The sequence below is a fragment of the Cotesia typhae genome, unplaced genomic scaffold (genome assembly GCF_013202065.1).
Source record: "Cotesia typhae breed Kobodo isofemale line unplaced genomic scaffold, CoteBio_Ctyphae contig_123, whole genome shotgun sequence".
In the NCBI taxonomy this organism is placed as follows: domain Eukaryota; kingdom Metazoa; phylum Arthropoda; class Insecta; order Hymenoptera; family Braconidae; genus Cotesia; species Cotesia typhae.
In genome coordinates, this window is record NW_027423715.1 from 3,956,872 (window position 1) to 3,983,840 (window position 26,969).

Here is a 26,969-nt window from a genome sequence, read left to right on the forward strand (position 1 = left end):
AATAATAATAATAATAATAATAATAATAATAATAATAATAATAATAATAATAATAATAATAATAATAATAATAATATTTAGATGTCTGTTTAAATTCATTCACTAAATTGGCGAATTGACACACACACACGCACAGATCTACGAGGATTTATTTTTTATTATTACATATAAATCTCATTAAAAACGATTCACGGCGCGACTAGTCTTTACCAAGCATAAGACTCTAAATATTTATCATTTTATATTAATAATAGTTCAAGAATTTAATAAACAAAATAAATTTCAGCGGTAATAAATAATTCAAGTCTTATACTTAAAACTATAAAACGTAACTGCTGTAATTAACTGTAATTATCATTTAAATTGTTAGTTAGTTAGTTAGTTTATTTTTAATTTTTGACAACGATGATAATAATAATAATAATTGTTATTATCACGTAAGATAAAAGTTTTGAAAAAGCAGGCGATCGGAGACGCGCCGCGAGTCGCTCGGAGAGTCTACACCTACAGCATATTTAATCGATTCGTTGTATCCGGTTGGCGCGGGAATGACCGATCGTTGAACGCATCAAAATTCCCGGTTTTATTTTTTAAATATTTTTTTTTCTTTCTAATTTATATTATTATTATTATTATTATTATTATTATTATTATTATTTTTTTTTTTTTTTTAAATGTTACTCATAAAATCCTTTGTCTTGTTTAAATTTAATTAACTTTAAAGGTTAGTTAGTTATTAATTAAATGTGTTTAAAATCTTTGTCTTGTTAATAAATATTGGCAGCAGCAGTGGAATTTAAATCTTGTGCGCGTCTTTCCAGACTCAAGGGTCCCTCGAAGTTCCTGGTAGTTTCCTTCTCGTTAGTCAGTGATACCTTGGTTGCAATCAAATAATTTGTTGATCTCCTCCTCCTCTTCCTCCTTTTCATCTTGTTCTTTATAGTATTACTGTTTTACTGTTTTTAATAATAATCATCGAGGTGATCGTCAGTAATAATGATGATGATGATGATGGTAGTGATGTTGTGTTATCATTATATTCTCTTAAGAGAGAATTCTGAGAACCTGAAGAACAGGTCGCGAGCAAACAGGACAGTTGGGGTCGGAGCTCTCGCAGACGCGGTTCGCGCAGTCCAGACAGAACAAATTGTGTCCGCATGGCACCAGAGCAGCAGTGACCTCTTTGTCGCCGCAAACTACACACTCGCGACGGCCACCGGCGCTCCCGGTTCCGAGAAGAGAGTCTGTGGGGCTGGCGGGACTGGCAGAGGCCGGAGGCGACGGCCGAGATGGCAGAGTCACTCCTGGAAAGGACCAGATCGAGGAAGCTGACGCGGTCTGGGACTCGAACGATGGAGAGTCTCCGAGTCCTTCGTCGCGGTCGATGCCCGCGCCCCAGATGGCCACCAGGTCGTTCAGGCCCGGAGCTCCAGAGCTGCTGGAGGAACTGCTGCAGCTTCCGCTGCTGGAGAAGGCGCCGCTGGAGGAACCGTTGGAGCCGTTTGACCCGGGCGGGTCTAGGCTGCCCAAGATCGAGCCGAGTCCTCCGCGACAGAGTGCGCCGAGTAAGTCAACCTCGTCGCCGGCGAGACCTCCGGGACCGTTGGTGGAGCCGGTGCGCAGGGCAATGTGGGCCTCTATTTCTCGTCTGGCTGCCTCAACGTTCTCTGGTAGGCCGGTTACCTCGAAGACGGGCTCCTTGTCACGGCTCGGTGTCACGATGTAGGTGTGAGTCTGGTGCTGGATCCTCTTGATCGTCGCCCCCTTGGGGCCCACTACCAAACCAACAACTCTGTATGGCACGCGTACCTGGATTGTCACGTGCCCTGGGACTGATGTCGGTGGACCTGGTGGTGCTCCCAATAAAGCCCCCAGAGAGCTCTTGCGCGAAGCGCGGATCTGTGAAAAGTGCTCCGCTGCTGAGAGAATCTCGCGTTTGGCACGGGCTACGTCCTCCTTACGGCCTGTCACCACGAACACTGGCTCCTCGCCTCGGACTGGTGTCTTTATGTACGTGTTGGTCTTTGCACGGAGAGCTTTTATCTTGCAGCCTGCAATTCAAAAAAAAAAAAAAATAATCACATTAATAAAATTTTTCATTCATTTTTTAATTTAAAAAATTTTTTAAGCTGACTCAATTTTTTTTTTTTTTTTTATTTAATTAAAATAATAATACTAAAAGACAGGAAACTGGAAGTTGTGAGTAAAGGAAGAAGAGGATCGCGACCCGGTCTCTGGACCCGAAGACTCTGGCCTTGAGAGTCCGCGCAATGCTAGCAATGCAGGTGAACCACTCTCGTACTCATCCGCGACTTATATTATACACTCCATACCCCGTCTTTATCTTTGCCCATAGATACTGAATAAGAACGTGTATTCTCCGCTACTCCATTGCGTGTCCCTACAATTTACTTTATTTTATACAACAAAATATACCGAAGCTTCTTTTAAAAATTAATTAAATCAAAATCCAAATATTGACTAAAATCACTTGAAAAAAAAAAAAAAAATCAATTGCATAATACATTAAATGGCAATGCAATGTCGAGGCTTTTAAATCCCCAAGGACGTTCGGAGTCTGGATCCAGCAAACAATCTTGACATAAATACATTCCGAACTGTGAGTAATTTTTTTAAACAGACTGCGCAAACATCAACATCAACAATAACAACAACAAGGGAAAGTAACAAGACCTTTGTACGTACTCTGTTTAAAGTTTTAAAATCCCACCGGCAAAAAACGCCCGAGCAACCAACCACACCTTGGAAAAAATATAAAAAATAAAAAGTATTGGATGAATTTATTTATAAAATATTGCACGAGGTCAAGCATCGATTTATTTAATTATTTATAATATAAAAATAAAATAAAAATGAAAATGTAAAAAAGTATTAATAAAAATAATTTGAGATTGGCGCTTGCTTGGTATTGCTGGAAGAACCCGAAGGCGAAAGACCTCAGAACTGAGTCGACGACTCGGTGGGTCAACCAGGCACTTTAATACTGGATGTATTATGTATATATGTATATATGTGAGAATGTGTGGATTGGATCGGCAGGTGAGAGCTCGGAGCTCGTGCAGGTACGGGCATACCGATCCGGTGTCGTCGGGGCAATCCAACACTACAAACTAACCAAACCGACGATCCTCATCCTCATCCTCTAAGAGAAAATATGCACTCGCTGCATAAAGGAAAATTATTGTTTGTGGTGGATGCAGTATGTTTAATATATAATATATAATATATAATAGTGGTTAGGTGTCCACGCGACGAACAACAAGAATAGTAAGAATAAAGAACGCGTCGAGAGGGGGCGTGGGTCGTAGACAGTTGAAGGGCCGCGGCCAAGGTGAAACGTAAACGGACGGACGAGCGAACCAACGAACTGGTGAACGGGTGTAGAGTTCATACCACGGAATACGAGTAGTTATATACTTATACTCAAATCTGTATTATGTGTGTGCAACTTTAAGACAAGGGAGAAGAAAAGCTGGATGAAGATGGAGATCGAGATGGAGATGGAGCCAGTGGTAGTCTCGGTAGTTGTGCTCCTTTGCTTTGTCCATCGCGAAATTAACCGACAAACCAAGTTAAGACAAAGGGCTCTAAACCAATAGCCTTTCTCTCTTTCTTTTAATATTCAGATTCAATACTTTGTCTTTACTTCTAATAATGTTACGCTCGATTAATAAGCCTTACAATAAAAGTATTGTGTTTTTGGAGCAGAAGTAATTTAAGGAATAACACCCGCATGTTGTGCTTCAATCAGTGGGTTGATAAATGTATTAACAAATTTTTTTAATTTTATTCAACAATAATTATTATGTTGACAGTAGGCAGAAGCTCTTTATTCTCACGGTTCATCATGTTAAAATAATAATAATAATAATGATAAAACAAAATAAAAATGTAACGCGAGAAATCAATATATAAACCCGAATCTCTCTGTCTCTCTTGTTATTCCTCGGGTTCTAGAATTTTCCAGCCCCTGTACCTACTGGTAAATGTGTAATACATGGCTGTATCGATGTATGTGTGTCTGCATATATATGTATACACAGTGGCGAGTTGAGCGAGTCCATCACGAATGCGCCACACATGAAGCATTGAGTTTTTTTCAATAGACTCTGGAGTGACTCGGCAAATAGTTTTCACAGCACGTGGAATTTTCGGAGCCAGAATTGACATTTGAAAAGTATAAGCTTGTCATTTGTATAATAAATGTTCAATAAAATGGTAATTGGGAGTAAGAACCGAGGACAAGGATTTATCTTAAGGTCAGATGTCGGGCGGAACAGAGGCCCAACGGATTCTGTTATTTCGAATTACCCACCGGAGCAAATGGTAACTGTCGGCCCGACAAACGATTCCACAAAATCATATGCCGAGTAGACCTCAGGAGTCTGATATTTGGTTTAGTTATTTTTTAATTTTTTGAGGGAAAAAAAAAAAAAAACAGCAAATATGAAAATAAAAATAAAAAATTAAGAAATAGTAACGAACAACAAAAAAGCCATCTGCGTGCGCGGCACTTTGGTAATTGCTCCCCGAGAAATGAAGAACGCCTACCGAAATTCCTTTTCAGGGTCTTTTTGGTATACACTTATATACTTATACTTATATTATACTAGTCTTCTCTCGTTCATATCTGCAGAGTCCAGTCCACCCGATACACAAGTATCTCTCATACTTTTACGCTCTCATACTCTGCAGTTCTTTTGTGTTTAGTGAGCACCTAACAGAGTGATTTCGGTGCCAATGCATCAATTACTTTCTCTCCTCGTTTCTCTGGCCAACAAAAACCGCCAATTTCCATATATTTACCCCAAAAAATAAAATAATAAAAATATAAAAAATAAATAAAGCATTTTCTTGCTCTTATATATTATGTAAATTATCCGTAAAGAAGCCCCTTGCCCTAAAAATTATTCTTCTATTCTTTAAAAATTATCCACGGCTGTCTGTCAATTTAAACAAAGGGAAAATTCCGAAAAATTTAAAATAACTTTTCTTTGTAACAATGGAGATAATTACAAGTTACAAGTTATAGGAGTAAAAAAAAGGAAAGTAAGGCAAAAAATACAAAGGAGGAGGATGGAGATTGGAGGTTAAGTACTTTAGTTGGTTTAGTTACGAAAAGGGCAATAAATAAAGGCAATAACAAAACCATAAAATCCCAAGTACACCTTAAATGTATAAATATATAAAATAAGAGTTAAAGTGTAGCACAAGTTGAGATAAAAAATGAGAAAAAGGGCAGCCGGTACGCACAGTATGCACACTCTACTCACTCTACTCACTCCACTCCATACCTCAGTGCACCAGGATCACCAGGAGGAAAGGAGGAATAAGAGAATAAAGAAGCTCGGTATGGGTGAGTCGAGATTTTTAAAAATAAAAGGTATTCTCTCTCCTGGGCGTATAGGACGTACCGTCGTCGGTGGGCACGAGTCGCGAGCCGGCGCGAGTACAAGTTTCTCAGGCAGGTCAGTGAAACTGCGCCGTCAAGTTGAAGGCCAACACCCCCACAATGCATCGCATCCCATCGCATCGCCGGATGAGCCGGACGAGGAGGACGAGGAGGAACCCATCCTCACACTTACATATATCAGTGTGTAGAGTGCTTTCTGCTATACAATCTATTCCTCGTCTGTATACGCCATATGTCAGTGTGTCTTTCTCCCCACCTGACATACACTTACACTCACACTCACACTCACATTCCCATTCGTATTTGCAGGACTGTACATAACAGCGATGGCGTTGATGACGGCTCATCCCCCGCATATTTAACTCCTATATATAATAATATCCCTCTACTCATTTCTCCTGATATTTCTCTCTTTACACGTACTTATATTTTTCAACTACTACTTCCATTATTTCTTAAAGACTTGTTAATAATATTCTTACAATAAGATGTTTACTTTACTATACTAATAAAATAAAAAAAAAAAAAAAATATATATATATATATATATATATATATATATATATATATATATATATATATATATATATATATATAAGAAATATTTAATCCTTAATTAACTTAATTATTTATCAGAATAATTGAAATAAAAAAATTGACAATAATATTCAAACAATCCCCTGAAGATGACACATCAACAAATTAGCCCGTCTATTAATCTCCATGAAATAAAGCAAAGACAAATAAAATGTAAATAGCTGGCATTTGACTGTCGTATTTTATTTGATAAGTCTTAAAAGGGCATTTAATATATAAATATACGTATAAATACATAGAAATAATAATAATAATAATAGTAATAAAAAGATGAGGGGAAAAGAGATAGGAGAGTGCGATCGATTTCCGTGACCTCGCCAAGGAGGCGACGACCGGCACGGGACCTCGGAGAATCTCGTTTATACATTTATACATTTATACATTTATACGTGCATACCCACTTTACTATGCACGCAAACCTGATAAAAGATTTAACTAGGCATTCCCTACTGTGTTCCCGTGTTCCCGTAGCTCTTACTCAACTAACGAAACCAACTTAATTCTTATTATCATTTTTTCATTACTCGCATGCTTGAGTATCGCATATAATTTTCCAACTACTAAATCTTAATAAACAAATAATATCAATATGTGTAAAATAAAGTTTCAAGTGATATAGATTTTACTGACAAGTCATTGGTTATATATATAATATATAATATATTATATATAATAGTTATAGCAGTGTCGCTGAAATAACCGGGCTTGGATAAAGTGCAATGGACGGAAAGATCGCGCATGCACTTACGTCCGTTCTATTCGCTTTAGTTGCCGTGTATAGATTCAGATATACATAGATATACATTGGATTGGTTTGTTTGAGCATGTAGCGACACCACCAACTAAAACACCAGCGCAATAAACCGAGAGAGCAATAAAGAAAGAGAGAGAGAGAGAGAGAGAGAGTTTAAACTTTTATCTCGGTCTGTTTAGTTTTAGAATCGTCATCACATGCGGACGAGCTTTTTCGTCGTCGTTGGGTCTTTCTTTATCTTTATCTTTAGCTCGGTAACCAACTAATGTCTACGTACCAACAGAAACAGAAAGAGAAGGAGCTAAAGCAAGAGATTAATACTGGTTACTACGTCGGAGACGACGAATGACAGTGGGGGTCACACTATATTAAGATTGAACTCTACTGACATCGACGACAATTCAACCGGTTCATGCCTTTCGATGAGTAACAAGCCTTAAAAATAATTCAATTACTATTTTGCTGGGTGTATAAATTTAAGCAAAGGTTTGTTATCCATATATCCATATATCCTTATCCACGTACTCTTAGTCAAGAACAACTGGACCCGCAGTTAATTACCCCCCAGAGTATATATCCGCATGAAGATGACTACCACCAGTGCGACTATCTTTCTTCACTTGGATCCACACAATGCTGCAGTTATAGTTATAGTTATGGTATAACTTTACTAGAGCAAGTACCTCTCAAGTAGCTATTCAGTATCATCATCCTCCTTGCTCTTTCTACACTCTCATACAAATATATACAAATATAAATACAAATACACTTTGACGGTGCATTCTAACGCTTTTACTCTGCTTACTCTCGAGTCCCTCCATATAGCTCGGAGCTCGTAACGCAGCTCAGCGGGATCTCCCCGACCAAGATTCATACAACACATTACATACTACCACTACTGATGCAACTCTCAAGTACCTCAACGTGTTCCTGACTAACCAGAGTATTAATATCAGCCGAGCACTGACCCGAGCCAACGTATTAGTTAATCAACATAATTGTCATCAACTATTTCATACTATTTATTTATCATCATTATTATTCAATGTATTTTAAACTAAAATCATCAATATTTTATTCCATTGGACGAATAAATAAATAAATGCATAGACGAGACTGACTGTGGCGCTGTGGAGTGAATTACAATAAAAATAGAGAGGAAGGTTATTGCCGGTCAGTTACATCATACAATGGGATGATGAAACAAGATGATTGGGAGGTGGTTGCTAATAGGTCGATTGACTTTTCATAGATGGTAATGCTAACAGTTGCCTACTGGTTTACATTTTAAGCTGTCTCTAATATTTATTATTATTTATAGAGAGTACAACACTTGGCGGTGATAGTTAATAGTTGGTGGTGACTGCCCACCTATAACGAGTATAACCTTTTTGCTTACATTAAACATTAAACAGTGTCATACGGTTTACTTGTACACGTACTGAGGTCCCCTCTATCACCATGTCCACATAGATACATAGAGACGTTGACTCACTACAAATGCTCTCAAGTTGACCGGAAATTTATATTATCTGTTTCGTAACTCTTTCTCCGAGAGAACCAGGAAGACTAATTTTATTGTCAGCGTTATTTTATTTTATTTTATTTTCATAGGCATTTTATTTTATCCGAGTATGACTATACGGTTAATTTTATAAATAGCTGGATGATTTTAGGAGCAAAATGGAGTGCTCTGCTCCAAGAAAAGAGATTACGTCCATGTGAATAAATAATATAAATAACGAGCGACAAACGGTGAGTGGTTTTTTTGTGTCCGAGAAACGATAGCTGACAATGGAGATAAGTTTTTGAGCATCAAAAGAGTATGAAATAATAATAATAATAATAATAATAATAATAATAATAATAATAATAATAATAATAATAATAATAATAATAATAATAATAATAATAATAATAAAGAATAAAAGAACTTTAGATTTATAAGATCCTCTGAATTTTAAGAAACCGAGTAAAACTGGAGCCCCGAGCTCGCCCAAAGACGAATTGGTGGGTTGTAAGGCCCAAGGACCCACTATTCCCGGGTAAACGGCTAAGACCAAAAATTTATAACAGCGCAGTAGGTGCATGTGTGGTTGAATTTGTTTTTTTGGGCAAAAACCGGCAGATGAAATTCGAGGCCGATTATTTTTTAACAAAAAAATTTCACCGGGCTCTTTTGTTCCCTTCCCCACCTCCACGAGTTTTAGTATAAGTATATCAGTGAGGAACCTTTCTATCTCCCATTTTGTCGTACATCTATGTCTCAGACAGCCGTTGTTATTTTTTACGGGGGAAAAAGATTTTTATTGAAACGAAAACGGAAAAAACGGAGCCATTGAAAAATAAAATACTAAAATTGCTTTGAGTAAAAATTACATTTTTTTTTTTTTTTTTTTTTTTTTGTAAAACTCAAAATTTTAGATTTTATATTATATATTAATGATGTAGAGTAACCAAAGTGTTTTAATTTCGCTCCAAGTCGCAACAGCTGCGTCCGCTACGTCGCGTTGGTCGCTTACTCCTCCATGTACTAATGTATATACTCAAAAATATGTATGTATGTATGTATGTAGGAGCCGAGTTTAGTTAGAGTAGCTGATGTGAGTACATACTTATATATTAACACGTGTACAAGAGCTTGAAACGACGCTCAACGCTCGACGAATAGACCCGACCGATTGGATGATAGGACTCGAGACTGAGAATGAGAATGAGAGTTGACTCACCGACCTGGCACTCAGGATATATTAATCGCGTTAAACTAATATAATATAAATATAATAAATATTTAACTGTTTGACATAAACATTTGTCTACCGCTTTTTTTTTTTTTAAATATTAAAATTTTAATTAAAAAATTTCCAGGATCATTTTCACTCCAAAATTTATAATAAAATTAGGTCGTTGCCCTGGTGAAAAAAATTTTAATCTAATTGAGAATAAGTTCCACGAAAATGGTCTGAGTTTAACAATTGAAATAAATACTTATTGTAGTGTTTACTAAATAAAATGTAATATAAACAATTCCAAGAAACGAAATAAAATTGTGAAAATATAAAAAACTTGATAAGAGTGGCGTCGAGTGGGTGCTATGTCAAATATTTCAGTCCACACAGCTAAACAGATATTATTTGTTTAGGAAGTAAATAAAGCGTTACACATGACAGAACTCGGACTATTATCTCGCAATGTAATGCTCCATGTACTAATGTACTAATATAAGTGATATGTGAAATAGAAAGAGCGTGGGGACACTCTTGTATAACATAAAACGTTTAGTGTTTAGTTGTACTCTACCCTTTGCTTGTATTATAATACCAGTTCAGACATGTTATATTATATTGACTAATATACCTTCAATAAATAAATAAATATTTGTATCTATTCGTTACGCACATTGACCGCTTTCGCCAACTCCTCCATTGAGCAACGCTACTAATTTTTACTCCAAATATACGATAATTTAAAAAAAATCGCGACTTTTATATATGTGTTTATTTTATAAAACGTGATTATGTGATCAGATCAGATTAGATTAGATTAGATGAGATAGTAATTGCAAATTTACCGTAAATGGAGTTACTGAATGAATGAGTGAATGAAAGTGTCGCGGGTTAAGTAAACACGAGTGGACGACGAACATTAAATAAAAATACAGCATTTAAATCAATCGGTTGAAGATAAATAAAAATAATGTCAATACGTTCGTTCATTTAATCAATGGCCTATCCACCAGCGCATATACATCCATACAACACAAAGAGGACGGCTAAACCGGCAATAAAACCCCAGTCCGTCACATATGAGCGCGAGAGTGCTTATAGCTGTTGTAGTGATTCGCAAATCCGATTCGAATAATCCATTCATTGGGATAGAGTATATACACGCGTCAACTTCACGATACGCTGAGCTCTTTTTTTTTTTTTTTTTTTTTTTCTCCATTTATTCAGCGGTGACTACTCTGGTGAAATTATGCATACGAGGAGTTTGTAAATTAGATTAATCAAATCAAGCTGACTACTTTTTTTTATTTTTTTTTTATTTTTTTATTTTTTAATATTCTAAGTAGTCTCTAATATATTTCAGCTATTATATATTAATCTGTATTTATCAGTTATACATATGTGGACCATATGACTCGACAGTCGCGCCACGTGTCTCTACTACACATGTATGTAGACATAAATTTATTTAGTATTATTACACTAAATTCGATTTTATTGATTAAACAGTTAATAATTGTGACACCGAGTTTTATCAACAGATAGATTCATTTATATATATATATATATATATATATATATATATATATATATATATATATATATATATATATATATATATATATGTTTAATAAAATGTGTATAATTGAATTAAAAATCAATACTCTGTTGCGGTAATATATAATAATGCTAAATAATTTATAGGTGAACAATAGTAACTCGTAAAAAGCGTGTCCTTGGAGAGAATCCAAGAATATTTAAGATATTAAATGTATTAGTAATTTTTTTATCATAGTTTTTTGCCGGCTGACAAAGTTTAGAGATATAATATGGATTATATATGTCGAAAAATAGTTTGTTTAATTTAATTTAGATTATTTTCGGAGTAATTAATGTCAGTGTGACAAGTTCAAGGTCTTGAGAGCAGCTTGAGAATATAATAATCGGAGGAAAAAAAAAGAATATATTACGAATAAAACGTGGCTGTGAATGTAGATCAATTATTGAGTGTGTAGTGTCGGCTGTCGAATGATAAAAAATAAAAAAGTAAAAAAAGGAAAAAAAGTAAAAATATCTAAGTATAGTTATGGCCTGAAGAGCATTGAGGATTTTATTGTACAACTGAGAACCGGATTAGCGCGATATACGCCAATGGTTTCCATGGGAACTCTTTTTCTTTGTATTGTACATCTACATCTACATATATAGATTTACACATCGACATACAGCATAAGGAATGAAGAACGACGACAGAAAAGAACCGTGTAGTGAGCGGGCGTCTCATCGTGTGTCTTTCTATCGTCTTTCTTCTTAATATTTGCGATGAGAAGCTAAATAAAAGATAACTAAACTTTTAAAAACAACCAGAAGAAAGAGGACCGAAGGGAACGAGAAAAGAAGAAAAGGAGAAAATAACTATAAAAGTTAACCCAAGTGGAAACAACTACCACTAACGCACACATTAACAGATTAATGTGCTTCTGTGGTATGTGTTCTTCAAAGACTCCTGCTCCAGACTAAAATCATCGGACAGCGCACCGGTTTTGGCGCGCGACGCAAATAAAGAAATTCCCTACCACTATATACATGTATACACTAATACACTTAATACACGGCCTCTACCTCTAGATTCTCATTAGTGACATCCCTTTTTTACTTAACATATTATTTCCTCCTTTTTGGTCCAGGCCATTCGTCATGCCTCCAACAATCACCGATATTAGTTAATTAATTTTACGATTATTATTTTACATTTTATTATCTCAGCTTTTCAACTGACCGCCGCCACTTTTTTTTTTTTTCTCTTTTTAATTTTTAGTTTTTTTTTACCGACAAGGACAATTGAGATTATATTATATTATCATGTTATTTTACTAAAGTACTTGACCAGGGTAATTTAATTCAACGTCAAAGAGAATTTCTCTGAAGCACGTTCTCGTTGTCGCCGTGATAGCGATATCGGTCTAGTCAATAAAAAAAGACTTGAATTAAAAAAAATGTTTTTTTTTCATTAAATTACCCTTCTATAAATATACACCAGATAATTGTTTTTATATCACTTTACTTAAGAATAAACTATCCAATTGTAATTGTAACCTAATTAAAATAATTCCAAGACAGTGTTGATTTTTTTTTAGCTGACGAGTGACGTATTGCGATAAGAAATTACGCGGGAGTTTTATTTCCGCGCGTGTCACTCTGCTCGGATGAATTAAAATATGGTCCTAGAGCTCTGCGGTAGGTAACAAATTAAACATAGTGATGATTCACTCGTCAAAAGATTCCAAACGTGAAAGCAGATTTTGATTGCGTAAAATTACAAACTGTAAGCGCTTTTAGTTTTTAATTATTCAAATTTAACGACTTTATTTTTAATAGTTAACTACAATCTGTAGTCTACAATTAATACCAGAGTAAGGAATACAAACATGTATTAACATAACAATGAAAAGAGTTTTCACTCGAAGAATTTTATTGAGCTTGGAGCAAATAAAAGTAGGCGGGTTGTATTTTCGCGACAAGGAAACGACCGCGGACCACGATCGATCGTGAAAGGCCCACCAGTCGATATATATATATATATATATATATATATATATATATATATATATATATATATATATATATATATATTAACTTTTATTCCCGAGTTAACTCTCAGAGTTACGAAATCAAATACTTTTATCCTTGAGTTGAGTATTTTATCTGTTTTCTACTTACGAAATTTTTCATTTGGCTAATTGAATCAGTTTTAATTTTTATTAATATATATTTATTACAAAGCTATTCATGCTATATGTAATCTCGATTATTATTTCTCTTCCCAGAAGTTGAATTCCCTGAAAGACCGCGACAACTAAGAGATGAAGATATTAAATACTCTCATTACATTATTAATTATTTTATTTTATTTTATTACCAACTCAGCGAATAAAATCTGCTCTTTATATAATTTTAATTATAAATTCCACTCTTATTAATTAAATCATGTAAAATTTTAATTACATTGCATTAAATGTCAGGATGTAAAATATCAATTTTCTCCCTTACTTTATTAATTAATTGAATGATTAAATTTTAATAAAATATTATTTAAAAAAAAAAATAAATAAATAAATAAATAAATATAATATTAGGAGGCTTAAATGTAGCATGTTGTGTGCATCGGACCTCGTGGTGGCAAACTGCATCGCGGCGCGTGTAACCGGGGTCCCCCCTTGTCGGTCGCGCATCCCACCCGTGGTTTCCGCCGGCCTTGGAGCCACTGAACCACTCCGTGGTTCAACGATTCGATGTCCCCGCGGTTCTCAACTTTTATTTAACCAGATAAATTTTACGTACAAGCCCTCTTACTCTTTTGCCAAAAACTATGTAATGAGTTTACTTGCACTCGTATGCTCATCACAGCTCTCGAGACACGTTTATAAAATAATAAAATAGAAAAAAAAAAAAAAAAAATTTTTTTCATTGATTTTCTCTCGAGTGATTCATCTTTAACCACTCCTTAACATTAATACATTTATTATCGTCTGGAGCAGCAACGCCTTTAAACAAATATCTATTAAAATAATAATAAATAGTTTGGAGCGCTACAACAAACCTCCCGAGAGGTTTATTTACTAACCGAGCAGGTGAGCGCAGTGCAGTATCCTCAAACTCGACAAATATTAAATAAAATGAGGGAAAAAGATAATATAAGTTGGACGGGATGGTAAATAAAAAAAAAAATGGTTGAATTCTTCCGAGAAATCGGGTCGACACAGACGATTATACTACAGAAGATCCTCCCGCTGTTTTTTTAAACTCACATCCACATAACATTAATCTCATTTGCTCAAGACAATTATATCAAATATTTTTGAATGATTTTTTTTTTTTTTTTTTTTTTTTTTTTTTTTTATGCTGGATCAAATAATTCACACCATTGTCTTTGATTGGTGTTATCTTTATCTTTATCTGTACAACTCAAATATATTGATGTAGAAAAGTACTCGGACAGAAACTTTGAGAGGAACGAGATAGAGATAGAGATAGAGATTAAGACAAGACAAGAAAGGAAGGTTTAAATTCATAGCACGCGCCGCCAGTCTTCTTCCGTCCTATCCGTTTTTCCTCACACCATAATACCATAAATACATATAAACTCACAACACCGTCGTATCGACTATTATGCCGTCAATGCCTTGTATTTTTTAACTATCAATGTTTCTCAAGAATTACCATAAACTTTTATTTAAAAAAACTCTGTATGGTCTGGTCTGGTAAAATATTATTTTAATCAGCAGTATCAATAAGAGTTACGAAAATTTATTTATTAATTAATGAAATTTATTAGATTATTCCAGAGACGGCTGTTGAAAGTTACGGACAAGGTGAATATTATGTGGAGTGCCCGAGCCTGCAAGCCGACGAAAATAAGTATAAAGGTAAGGCAATAAATTATAGTTGTAACTTAATGCCAGCATGGCTGGAACGTCTTTCTTTGCAAAATTCGGTCGCTCTTCTCTACTCAGGTAGTTTTCTGCTTAAACTACTACTAATTTTATTTAACATTTTATTTTATAATACAATATAAGAAATGGAATGGAAGCTTTGCCAGGTATGCCTGTTGCTTCTCGTACCGATACAAAAAAACTAACAGAGCAAAAGAACACAGCTCATTTTAGAGGTATTTCAGGTCTACTAGCTTCAACAGTTTTCAGAGCCTCAGACACTTTACCTTTTAGATTTATTTCTTTAATCCTCGATCTGATACTCTACAAAATATCAAGTACGTCTTTGTGCTTATAATCCACTAAATTTAATCAAAAAGTTTATTATTTTCGGACAATTTCATGTTTGTAATGATGATAATAATAATAATGACCGGAGGAATTACCACTATGGTCGATTTCTCTGGCCCAAAATGAGTTCGGATATATCGCAGAGTAATTTATACACAACCACTCATATAATACACTCAAACTGTCGATTCTTAAAAACTTTCTCCGTTTTATTTTTTATTTTTCGTCTTGTTACAAATATAAATTATTTCAGTCGATACTTTTTTTCCGTGTTGAATATAGTTTTAATTTAATTTTTATTGTTATATATATATAGTAATTACCGAATTAAAAAACAAAGTAATATTTATTGTTAAAAAAGAAAAAATAAAAATGGATTTTCTCCCACGCTGAATTGTAAATGGTGTACGGTGTGCACCTGTCGGAAGATGCAAAGCCCGCTGGTGATTTGGAAGGACGTCGACTCCCTCACGCAGCAAAAAAAAAAAAAAAAAAAAGATGAAAAAAAAAAATAAATAAACGCCTGAGTCTCTCTAGGTATAATAAATGTATGAGTGTGTGTCGGTGTAGACGGTGAAAGACCGAGTATAGAGAAAGATTCGGGGATAAAAAAATGGCAAAGTGAAAAGGACGAAAAAAGGATCGCCCTAGAACCCACCAAAGACGCAGACACAAATAAATAACAAAAAAAACGTTAATAATAGAGAGCATCGGCGGGAGCTGAGACTACTCGAGAGTGAGGACTGAGGAGATTGGGATTCGAGCCGAGCAAGGCAGAGGGCTGGAGGAGGACCGAAAGATGATGAGGCCAGAGACTCTGCTAGCTAGTTTAGTTTAGTTCTTATATTTTGGTTTGTCTCAAGGCGAGCAAACTACTAACTACAAACTACACTGCTCTTATTTTATTTTATAAAATATCCGTGGTCCCCCGAGCTCTCGATTTTCTCCCGCTATACTCTCCCGCTAGACAGATCAAATTTACAGACTCGATCGGAATAATCCGAATAGCGGCAGAGGTTGAGGTAAATGAGGTAAAGATCAAGAGACGGAGAGCCACTGGTATTTGTCTACACCGCAATATCCAAGTTTACCTACCAATACCCACTGGCAACCCACGTGTCATTTACCGACATCACTCTACTCTATTCTATTAACGTTACAGTTATTAAGGCGTCAATAATTAAAAGGCGTCATGCACAACTAAATCTCATCTCTAAGTTAATCACTCCATTGATCGGCTAATTACTAACTTTATAACTCGATGATAAATCACCACGTGACTACTTCTCTGCTCTATAAATAATAAATTATAATATAGAATTTAAATAAAATAAACTAATATAATCAAAACCAGAATCAGAATCAGATAGGAGGAAATAGGCGTGACGATCCTCACCCTTGTCCTTGGAACGTGGTGCGTGGTATAGAACGTGGAACGTCAATTGTGAAATTAGTTTTTATAATTGTCTTGTAAAATTAGTTAGCTGTTGTCGAGGTTCTTCTTGTTCTTGTTGTTATTCCACCGGTTATTAAATTCAATTATTCTCCCTTTTACTTTATATTTCAGTACATTACGTTCATTGGTCTCTCAGTTCAACTTGAGGCTTGAGTTACGCTCGGTAATTTATTTAATACAACTGCATTATTTTCCCGGTAGTTTGAAGGAAAAAAAAAAAAAAAAATAATTCTTTTTCAAAACTCAAGACGATTGAGCATCGTTAAACAATTTTGATAATGCGTTCTACTTTATTTAACTAGTAAAACAATTTCAGGTCGTTAAAACCTCTACTTTACTCTATACATTGTTATGTGTATATATTTATAAATTACTAATGTAGTAATGTATGTCATATAATTACTGATTACGATTACAAGTGACCAATCGAAACTTCCGATGTAGAACACGTAATGGTAACGACTTACTCCATACTCGTCGTGTGTAATTCCTAATGTTTAATCTTTAATATATGTTAGAAGACTACCACTACTGACAATAAGATTACATATTATTATTTTACTATCAATATTCTTTCACTGTACAAAACGCGGGAGTAAAAAAAAAAAAAAAAAAAAAAATAATAATTTAAATAAAAATGCCCTTGTAACAATAGCGAAAAAATAAATTATTATAATTGCGAGGCCGTCTGGTGAATTGCATAAAAATAATATATTAAATAAAATACGACATTAAAAATTGACAAATTAAAATTTAAAAAAATAAATAAATAATTTTAACCTCTCGGTTATTTTCTCAAAGGTCCTGTCGCGAGTGCCGAGACCGAGACGGAAGTGGGTCAGTGTCACGATCGCCAATTTGCATCGTCTTTTAAACCGTGTACCAACATTGTTAAATAACTACTTTTGCTCAATAATTTAACTCTCTGATATTTATATTTATATATTTTTTTAAATTTCAATTTTAAATTCAATTAACGCACTACACATTCAATTTTAGAAAATTATTTAATCAATTCTAAGACAAATTGTTACTGACAATAATTACTATTGTTATTATTATTAAGCGTACGCAGTAAATTAATAATGAAATTTCGTTATTTGCTGGTTGCTCAATAATAACAATAATAATAATTATGTGTGTACGCGTACGTGTATCATCAATCAATAAAGTTAATTAAACGGCCATTAATTAAATTTCTATCAAACAGCCGATTTACTCGCGCGTCGTATCCTGTTCTCGAGTAAACTTTAAGTAATGGAATGTACGTAGACGAAACAAAAATAACAATTATTATTATTATTATTATTATTATTATTATTATTATTATTATTACTTCTTATACATACAATACACGTGTACGAGTGATATTGATTTGCATATGATGATAATAATAATTATTAAAATGATTCAAGGTGAAGATTAATTACCGGATTTTTAAATGAAACAAAAAAAAAATAAATCAAGCCGGGATGTGTGTGTTGTATTAGTGTTACAGCGACCACGACGGTCATCAACGTCTTGCCGGTGCTGTAGTGTAGCGGGTTGTTGGCTAAGCGGGAGCGATACGAGTAGTAAACGATCCACACTACACATTGATACACCTTATACACCGTTTACTTTTACTTGCCGTCGAGATCGAGAGTGAACGAGCGAAAAAACGGCGCTTAGAATAACAGAGTAAGAGGAAGAAAGAGAAAGAGTATGTATTCTGCTTGAAGATGACGAGGCAGCTGGTTTCTGATGGGAAAAATAACCGAGAGATTGTAAACGGTTTATTTTGTTTAAACCGGCATCGGCAGGTGTTTTTTACTCTTTTTGCTCGGGCCATTGTTCCGACTCTAATTGTTCGTTTTATTTTTTTTTTTTTTTAAATCAAAAGTTATGAATTACTAAATTAGTATCTTATCTTGCACTGGACAGTAATTAAATTAAATTATTAAATATTTATCTTGTAATACAAACTAGTAACGAAATAATCGCAAGTATTAATGTAAGAGTCGAGTGTAAAAAGAGAATAATAAGAATAGAATTGTAAAGACGGGCATTGACAGTAAGTGTCGACGAGCTGAGTCTTGACCTAGGACACGCACAGCCGACCGCGACGCAGTCATAAGAGTTTCAAGCTTGTATGCCGTTTAGCGCTTATTTTATTTGTTTATTGCCTTCAATCGATTTATATAATTAATATTTTTACAAGTAAGCTTTTTTTTTTTTTTTTTTTTCGCTGTGAATGTCAGCAATCTTTGATCTCATTCATTGTCAGTTTTATTTAAATTTATATATATATATATATATATATATATATATATATATATATATATATATATATATGTGTATATATATATTAAGATAAAGATTCAAAGGCACTTTACATATAATTTGTCATTGTTCGGGGGAAAAATTTATATATTTTACGGTTTTTAAAATTTTTTGAGCCAGGTCAATTGTGGGTGGACGCACAAAGAAACCATTTCCTGTTGAATCTGATATTTGACAAAAAATAAAAAACTGTTCCCGGATATTGGTCAGAGATTTATTTTTAAAAAATATTTTCAGTAAATTTAATCCGGGTTATATGCATACGGATTTTCTTTGTGTAACCGGATAATAAAAGCCTGTTATTGAATACCTGATGCATGAAGCCAAAGTCGAAGTGCAACGTCCACAAACAAAGGCTGTCTTCGTATGTATTCGCTTCCACTTCCGATTTTAATGCCCGGTTATCAACTAAGAAAGTATTTTTGCTAAATTATATATTGTTATTGTTATTATTACCTACTGTATGTAGGACTCGATAATTACCGGGTTTTATTTTATTTCAGTTACCCAAGAAGCTCTGACGTGTAATCGTGTCATGATAAGTGAGTGTCACTAATAATTAAATTAATATTGATAGTATTTTTTTTTTTTTTTTTTTTCCCCGTTATTATTTACTATGGAAAATAGTTTTGGGAATAAGAATAAAAAAACTCTGTGAAACACGGTCATTTTAATCGATTCAAGGACACCACGAGGTCTCCACGTCGATTTAGTATCGCTTTATTCCCTTGCGGATAGAAATACACGCCGCGATTCAATCATCTACGTCCGTTTTCCTCTTAGTCCGGCTATTTTATATTATATTTTTTAAATAATTTGAATAAAGGTAAGTAAACTGAATAAATTATAATTATTTAAAAGTCATGATCATCTGAGAACAGAATAATAAATCAAGTTTGCGTTTGTAGTTTTTTTTTTTTTTTTCGTTTTTTCTTTTTTAAGTGTATCCGTTTTTATTTAAAATTCTCATTGGAGGACGCGGCCAGGTCAACAAATACTAAATAATAAATTTAATCGTTTTGAACGAGCTACAAATGTCTAGTGTCGACTTGTAAATTCTTTTTTTCAACTCAATTTATAAACCTGGAGAAATAAAAACGACTGTAAGGTCAAAAATTGAATAGATTTTTTAGAATTATAAAAAATGATGCAATAGAAAAATTATTTTATAAAAAAAAATTGAAAACATCTGCTGCTAAATTAGTATTGTAACGGTTTAAAGGGCAATTGTGGTTTTCGCGAATATCTTGAACAATTTATCTTAACGCGTGATTTTCATACTCGTACGGACACTCAAGAGGATTACAGTCGCGTGTACGCCGATTTATATTTAATGTAACGCAGTGTAATGTAAAAAATAACTTAAGTGGCGAAGAGCTGAGAGAAAGGAAAAGAAAGAGACGAGAGACAAACGACAAGAAATGTTCTCTGGTATTATCATTATTATTATTATTATTATTATTATTATTATTATTATTATTATTATTATTATTATTATTATTATTATTATAAATGTATATGTTGTAAAGTTGAGGGTCGATCGAGTTCCGAGAGCATGTGAACGGAAAGGCCCCCTGGAATATCATCGACGACGGCAGCTGCGAACTGAGGCCAACAAAAGGCGCCAACCACTGACACACACTTTGGTATATGTACTAAAACATAACTCAAACTCTGCAAAATCCTCCAAGTACTCTACGTGAGACTCGGAGCTTCCTTCCGTTTAAATTCCAATGCTCCAGATACGTCAAAATTTTATCTAAAATTATTTTAAAACTTTTGATAAAAGAAAATTATAATTATAATTTTAATAAAATTGAGTTCAGCTGCGTGTGGAATGTGCAAACGGAAAAACTTCCGGTGGTTGGCAGACTAACCGGCTCTGGATACTCTGACCACCATTGATAACTTATCTGCCCGGCATTGCGCAAATATTTTTACGTAATACGTAGTATAAATTCATATAACACGCATATTTTTTTTTTTTTTAATTGTTTAACATAAATTTTTTCTACTTTATAAATATATTTTTTCATTTTTATATTTATAATACCGAGTCTTTGTAATAAAAGTCGGTGCTCCATATTTATAAAGAGTTTTTGTAAAGTGCATAAAAAGGCATGAATAACCGTCTTTTCTTTTGTGATGCTCGGCATAGAAACTCAGAATCGGGTAAGAAAAAAATATCACGAAACTTTGGAATATTTAAAGAAAATATATTATATTATATTATATTATATTATATTAAATGTAATAGCAAGTGCGTATGTAAGTAACTCCTCCTTTTTCCTTGAAAATTTTTAATTTGCTGCGGTTAGCCTTGCGGTTATCGTACAAAAAATGTTATTGCAGTAACAAAGTGTATCGGCAAAAAGTACAGTAAAGTCAAATTACTATTTATAAATTTCGTGAGAACATATGCCCGAGTGTTTTATCAAGTTATTTTGGTGTGGTTGCTCCGAAAAGGGTTAGATAAGGACAAGGAGAAGAAAGTCACCACTTTATTACCCGGTGTATTGTCTAAATAATAATAATAATAAACAAAGAGTGGATGAATGCTGCTGACTCGTACTCTCTCATTCATTATTTTTCGTTTATTCTCCCGACAGATGTACAGTACAGAGAAGCAAAAATATAAATATAACAGAGTTTAATTTAACGAGAGATGGAGAGAAATATTCGAGGGATGCTCAAGAACAACTCAAGAGAATAAACTAACACATCTCGGTGCCATGTGTCGCTGCCAGTAACTTTCTCAGCGCAAAATAGAAAAATAAAGTTGAGTTTAAGCGATGTGAAATATTAACTCGTGGGTACGTTAATAAATTTGTTTTTCTTTTATCGCCGCCTGCTTTGTAAAATAAAATAAAATAAAATTATGTGATATGATATGATATTAGAGTGAGGATCTTTCGATGCAAATAATGTCAAGTGAGCATTTACAACAAGTTTAATCTTTTATACTTGCTCTGGAGTATAAAAAATAAAAGCAACTGTACGGGTATGGGTCCGCGTTTAGTTTTTAAGAGACGTCTGGCGACAGAGACACTCATCGCAGCTTCCGGTAGCCAGAGACGAGAGACAAACGACGAAAGACGTGATTACGATACAGAATATATTTAATAAATACGAATCGAGAGTTATTATTCGTGTTGTGAGGGAGAAAAATCGAGAACAAGTAGCCAGTTAAATAATGTTGTTACATACACATTTGAATAACCAACTACAACTAGGCACATCCTCATAATGGAACCGCGTATCAACTGGTTGTTGCTACAATAACTAATATAACACCAGCGTGCTTAATTCTTTTGTATATTTATTTATTTTATTAATATTATAATGGGTTGATAAAAAAGGACCGCGACTTTCGGTTATTTGTTACCATTTTGTCCTGACATTTACCACGTTACACGTCGACGTGACGTAAGTCGGTCGCCATTTGCACGAGTGAACTAACTCGCGAATAATGTCGACGTACGAGCGTGTAAATGGGATAGAAAGTTAAAAGTAACAAGATAAGTTAAGTATGTACATATATCTATACCGTAAAGATGAATAAAATATAACACACACTGTACATACGCCTACGTATACAATAAGAAACCACGTGGCGGCCAGCACAGGAAATAAGGACGTCCGTACTCATATCTTCCGGACACTGAACTCAATAAGTAAAAAAAATCTGATTAAAATTTTTTTTTTTTTTTTTAATTTGAATTAAGAAATTAAGGGAAATTTTATTATTGAGATGTGTGTATTTTTTGACCAGAGTGAACTGGTCAAGGACGCGTTTAATACCGAAGTCTACCTGGCGAGTCAGAAAATCTAGACATGATCGATACCACGAATAGAGTATGCGCTTCATTACTCGGTAAATACACAATATTATATCAATACAATCATCGGGGTTGTTAATTAATTAGTTATTAGCTGTTACATAATACATGAAAGGTAAAACCTCTGGACTATGACTGTAACACATAATGCCTGTTAATTCAAATGACTGCTAGTATACCTACTATAGTAATACCACGCCAATAGAACTGAGTAAGTAATTAATTTTTTTATTGATGCCGACTAAGTGATTGATACAACCATCAACTCTATAAATGATGAATAATATATATATATATATATATATATATATATATATATATATATATATATATATATATATATATATATATATATATATATATATATATATATATATATATATATATATATATATATATATATATATATATATATATATATTATAGATATCTGAGTGGTTTATTAGTTTAGCGCTTACCGATGATATTATTATATTATGGATTTATGAATAAGAGAAACTTTGATCTGTAGAATATGTATAGTGAATCCTAAATAAAAGTGACGAGCTATTTTTCAAGTATATATATATATATACATATAATATAATATAATGTAATATGAATTCCGAGCCCGTGTGACCATGACGATGATTCATATCCAGGTAAATCAAACTGGTTCCTCGTAACAGAGTGTTCTCTGGCTTTGAGAGTTTCGTCGTCCCGGAAACACAATACCCACGATATTCCATGAGAAAACTACCACTTCTTTTTTTTTTTTTTTTTGTGATATATTCTTTTATAGAACAGAATAGAAAGTACAAGAATTAAAAGTTAAAATATATATATATATATATATATATAACACGATGCTACCCCATAATTTTGAGTCCTGGAAGGGCGAAAAATCAAAGACGAGCAAGGGGAAGGGGAATAACATCTGGGAAAGTTTATAAAGTTATACGGGAATTGCACTGGGTGCAGAGTCCTTCGGAGAGTTCGAGGTCGAGATAAAGATAAATAGATAGATATGTATATATTCTTGGGAGCTCGCCCCTCGCTGCTCCATTTTATTCTTTTTTCTTATGCAATTTTTTTGCGCAGCTAAAATATTCAGTAGTAAAATAAAGTACACGACCCGATAATCGATTTTATTTCAAGTGAATAAAATAAAATCTAGTTTTGAGGTGAAGCAGAAAATAATTGTTATTATTTAATATTAGATAAATAAAATATTCAAAGCACAATGGGGCCCAAACACAGTACAACTAATTTATTTGGTTCCCTTAAACCGTATTAGTATTCTATTCGGCATTAGACGGATAGGATGGAAGATAGAAGCTAAAAATGAAATAAAATAAAATAATTCGAGAGGTTATACGAGAAAGTGACAATAACGGACGCTGAATCAAAGGAAACGACGTAAGAAGGTTGTAGACAGTGGTGGCGAACAATAACCAGAAAGAAGAGGGAGAGAGAGAGTCACCTGAGGAACTGGGTGTGGAAGCGAGACCCTTGGAGGAAGAGGAGCAAGAGGAAACACGGGATTGGTCAATGGCACGCGTAATCGATTCTGCTTCCTCTTGTCTTTCCTCCCCCGCGCCTCATAATCCCTATCCCTATCCCTATCACTATCTCTCTATCTCTCTATTTGCTGTTTTATCACTTCCCAGCCGTCCTATTCTCATATTATACATATTTATTACAACCAAGATATAATACAATATATCACACGTACGATTAACCGATATGTTTATATGACAAGAATTATTTATTAACTACTCTATCTTTAATTTCACGTCCGAGTCTCAATGTACAAGGAATTTTTTTTCTCAATAAAAATTACTATTTTATTTCGGAGTTAATTTTTTTTTTTTTTTTTCCTTTTCCTAGAAATTATTTTCTACACGAATAATTATTAGTAATATATAAATATACTGAGAGTTGTTTTTATACTATTGTACAATACTGAGAAATAAATTATTTGTAGAGTTTAAAAATATTTTCCGGTGTATGGCTACAGAATTTGGCTCCAATAAAATTATTATAAACAAGTTATATCAGATCGGATTGTACTTAAAAATGAAATAATAATAATAATGATATACGTAATAAAATAAATAAGAGATAAGACAAGTTGTTATGGAGCAGAAGAAACTTGTCCTTGCTTACGGTCGTTTCTATTTATAATCTCACATAGACACTTTCAAGAATACATATGCCATAACGTGATTTTTGATATTTAAAAGCGGAAAAAAGGCCTCAAATAAAATCAACTGTCTGTTACATTAAAATAAAAAAATTTATCACTTGAGAATTACGACAGCGATCCCTATCGCTTATGATTATTGTTGGTGTAAGTGATGATTGTTATTATGGATCTGGGATTTCGGTTAATGATAGACAAAAAATTACAAATAATCGTTCATGGACCCATGTCAATTTGGGGATTGAAAAAGGATAAGGAATTAAACGAAATATAAAATATAGGCGGGCGATAAGGAGGGAGCAAGAGCCAGAAACAAAGGAAGCCGGTCCCCCAAAACTCAGGCCAAGCCGTGCCAGGTTTATTCAAAAGTCTGGGAACGCGATTTCGTTCGACCTGAGTAGTGTCCACGAATTTAGTCGATTTCGAAGAATTTGGCCTCAAGAGTCTCGCCGTTTCCTCTCAAGGTTAACCCCCCCCCCTTTTTTTTTTATTTCGTTATTCGTTATTATTATCATCATCGGCGAGGCAATCTTTTTTCTTTAAAAAAGTAACACGTAGATCTCTCATTTTCTCGCTTAGCTCGCTACAGCAAGACCCGCCGTGCCGACATACGAGAGAGATCTGAGACAGGAGTAGATCGAAGGCCGGCTATTTATTTGCAAGAAAACACCCGCAGCCCAACTCATCAGCTTCAATTATATTTCTGCCTTCAAACAATTAAAAATAATCTAAATCAATTCTCAATATATAAATATTTAAGCGTATAATAAATGTCCAACACTTACAGGATTTTATTTTTAAAAAACTGCATCTGTAGCCACGACCTACGGCCACGCGTGCCATGACCTACTCAATTTCACAAATTCAACCTTCATTTTTAATAACTTTTAAAACAACTTTCTAAAACAAACTCGAGTTATTAATTATATTTGTTTCTTATAAATTTTGTGTTTGGTTTTTATTTTGGCGCCATTTATATTCAGAGCATTTTGGAATTTTTTGGAGTATTAATTTTATTTTTAAAATAAAACTTAAAAAAATGAGTGGAATTTTTAAAAATAATTTTCTCTAACAAATTTATTCACTGAACTGATAAAAAAAAAAATAAAGAGTTTGAGAGTATCATTGAAAAATGTTTCCCGCCAGAAAAAAAAAAAAAAATGAGTCAGCTCGACAAAAATAAGTAAAGTATAAAAGTATAAAAGTATAGTCGGTTAGGTATTTAGACAAAGAAAATGAGTGCTCACCTTGACGGCCAACGATCTCAGCCACGTGCTCGCTGCTGGGTACGGGAACACATTCAGTCATGTTCTGGCTCTTCTTGGACCTGGCCTCCTCAAAGACGCTGGACGGCGTCGCCTGTAGGTCCGTTGGGTCGGAGTTGTTTCCGTTCCCTGGGCCAGCGTTGCCGTTGCCCGTACAGCCTTGGGTGCTCTCCGCGAGACTCAGCATCGAGAGCTCAAAGGCTAGTTGAAGGGCACGTTGTTCCTCCAGAGAGTTACCTCCGGCGCTGACGCTGCGGTCTATGTCGTTGAACAAACTCGTCGGCATCTTGCTTCACCTTTATTCTCTTCTCTTTCTTTAAATATATTATATATTATTCACACCTGCTATCACTCGACAATATCAACCTAATATAATTATCGCTTAACGTTTTAATCACTGACACGTTTCAATTTGTCGTCTGATTATTGAACCTTTTTTTTTTCTATTTTTACTTATATATCATATACATATATATATATATATATATATATATATATATATACACACACACATATATATATATATATATATATATATATATATATATATATATATATATATATATATATATTTATATATTTATATATTTATATATTTATATAATTAC

General features: G+C 33.9%; 1 protein-coding gene across 1 annotated transcript; it reads right to left on the bottom strand.

Annotated features, from left to right (window-relative positions):
* LOC141533665 (RNA-binding protein MEX3B-like) lies at positions 1–26,848 on the bottom strand. The gene is made up of 2 exons (XM_074252667.1): positions 26,344–26,848; positions 1–2,051 (listed from the first exon to the last, which is right to left on the bottom strand). The coding sequence occupies exons 1-2, from the start codon at positions 26,645–26,647 to the stop codon at positions 1,045–1,047; spliced, it is 1,311 nt and encodes a 436-aa protein (XP_074108768.1). The 5' UTR covers positions 26,648–26,848; the 3' UTR covers positions 1–1,044.
* Positions 26,849–26,969: the final 121 nt, after the last annotated feature.

Coding starts and splice junctions, on each gene's coding strand:
- LOC141533665 (XM_074252667.1), bottom strand. CDS start 26,647: ATGCCGACGAGTTTGTTCAACGACATAGACCGCAGCGTCAGCGCCGGA. Junction 2,052..26,343: donor TGAGATCGTTGGCCGTCAAG/GTGAGCACTCAT, acceptor TTTGAATTGCAG/GCTGCAAGATAAAAGCTCTC.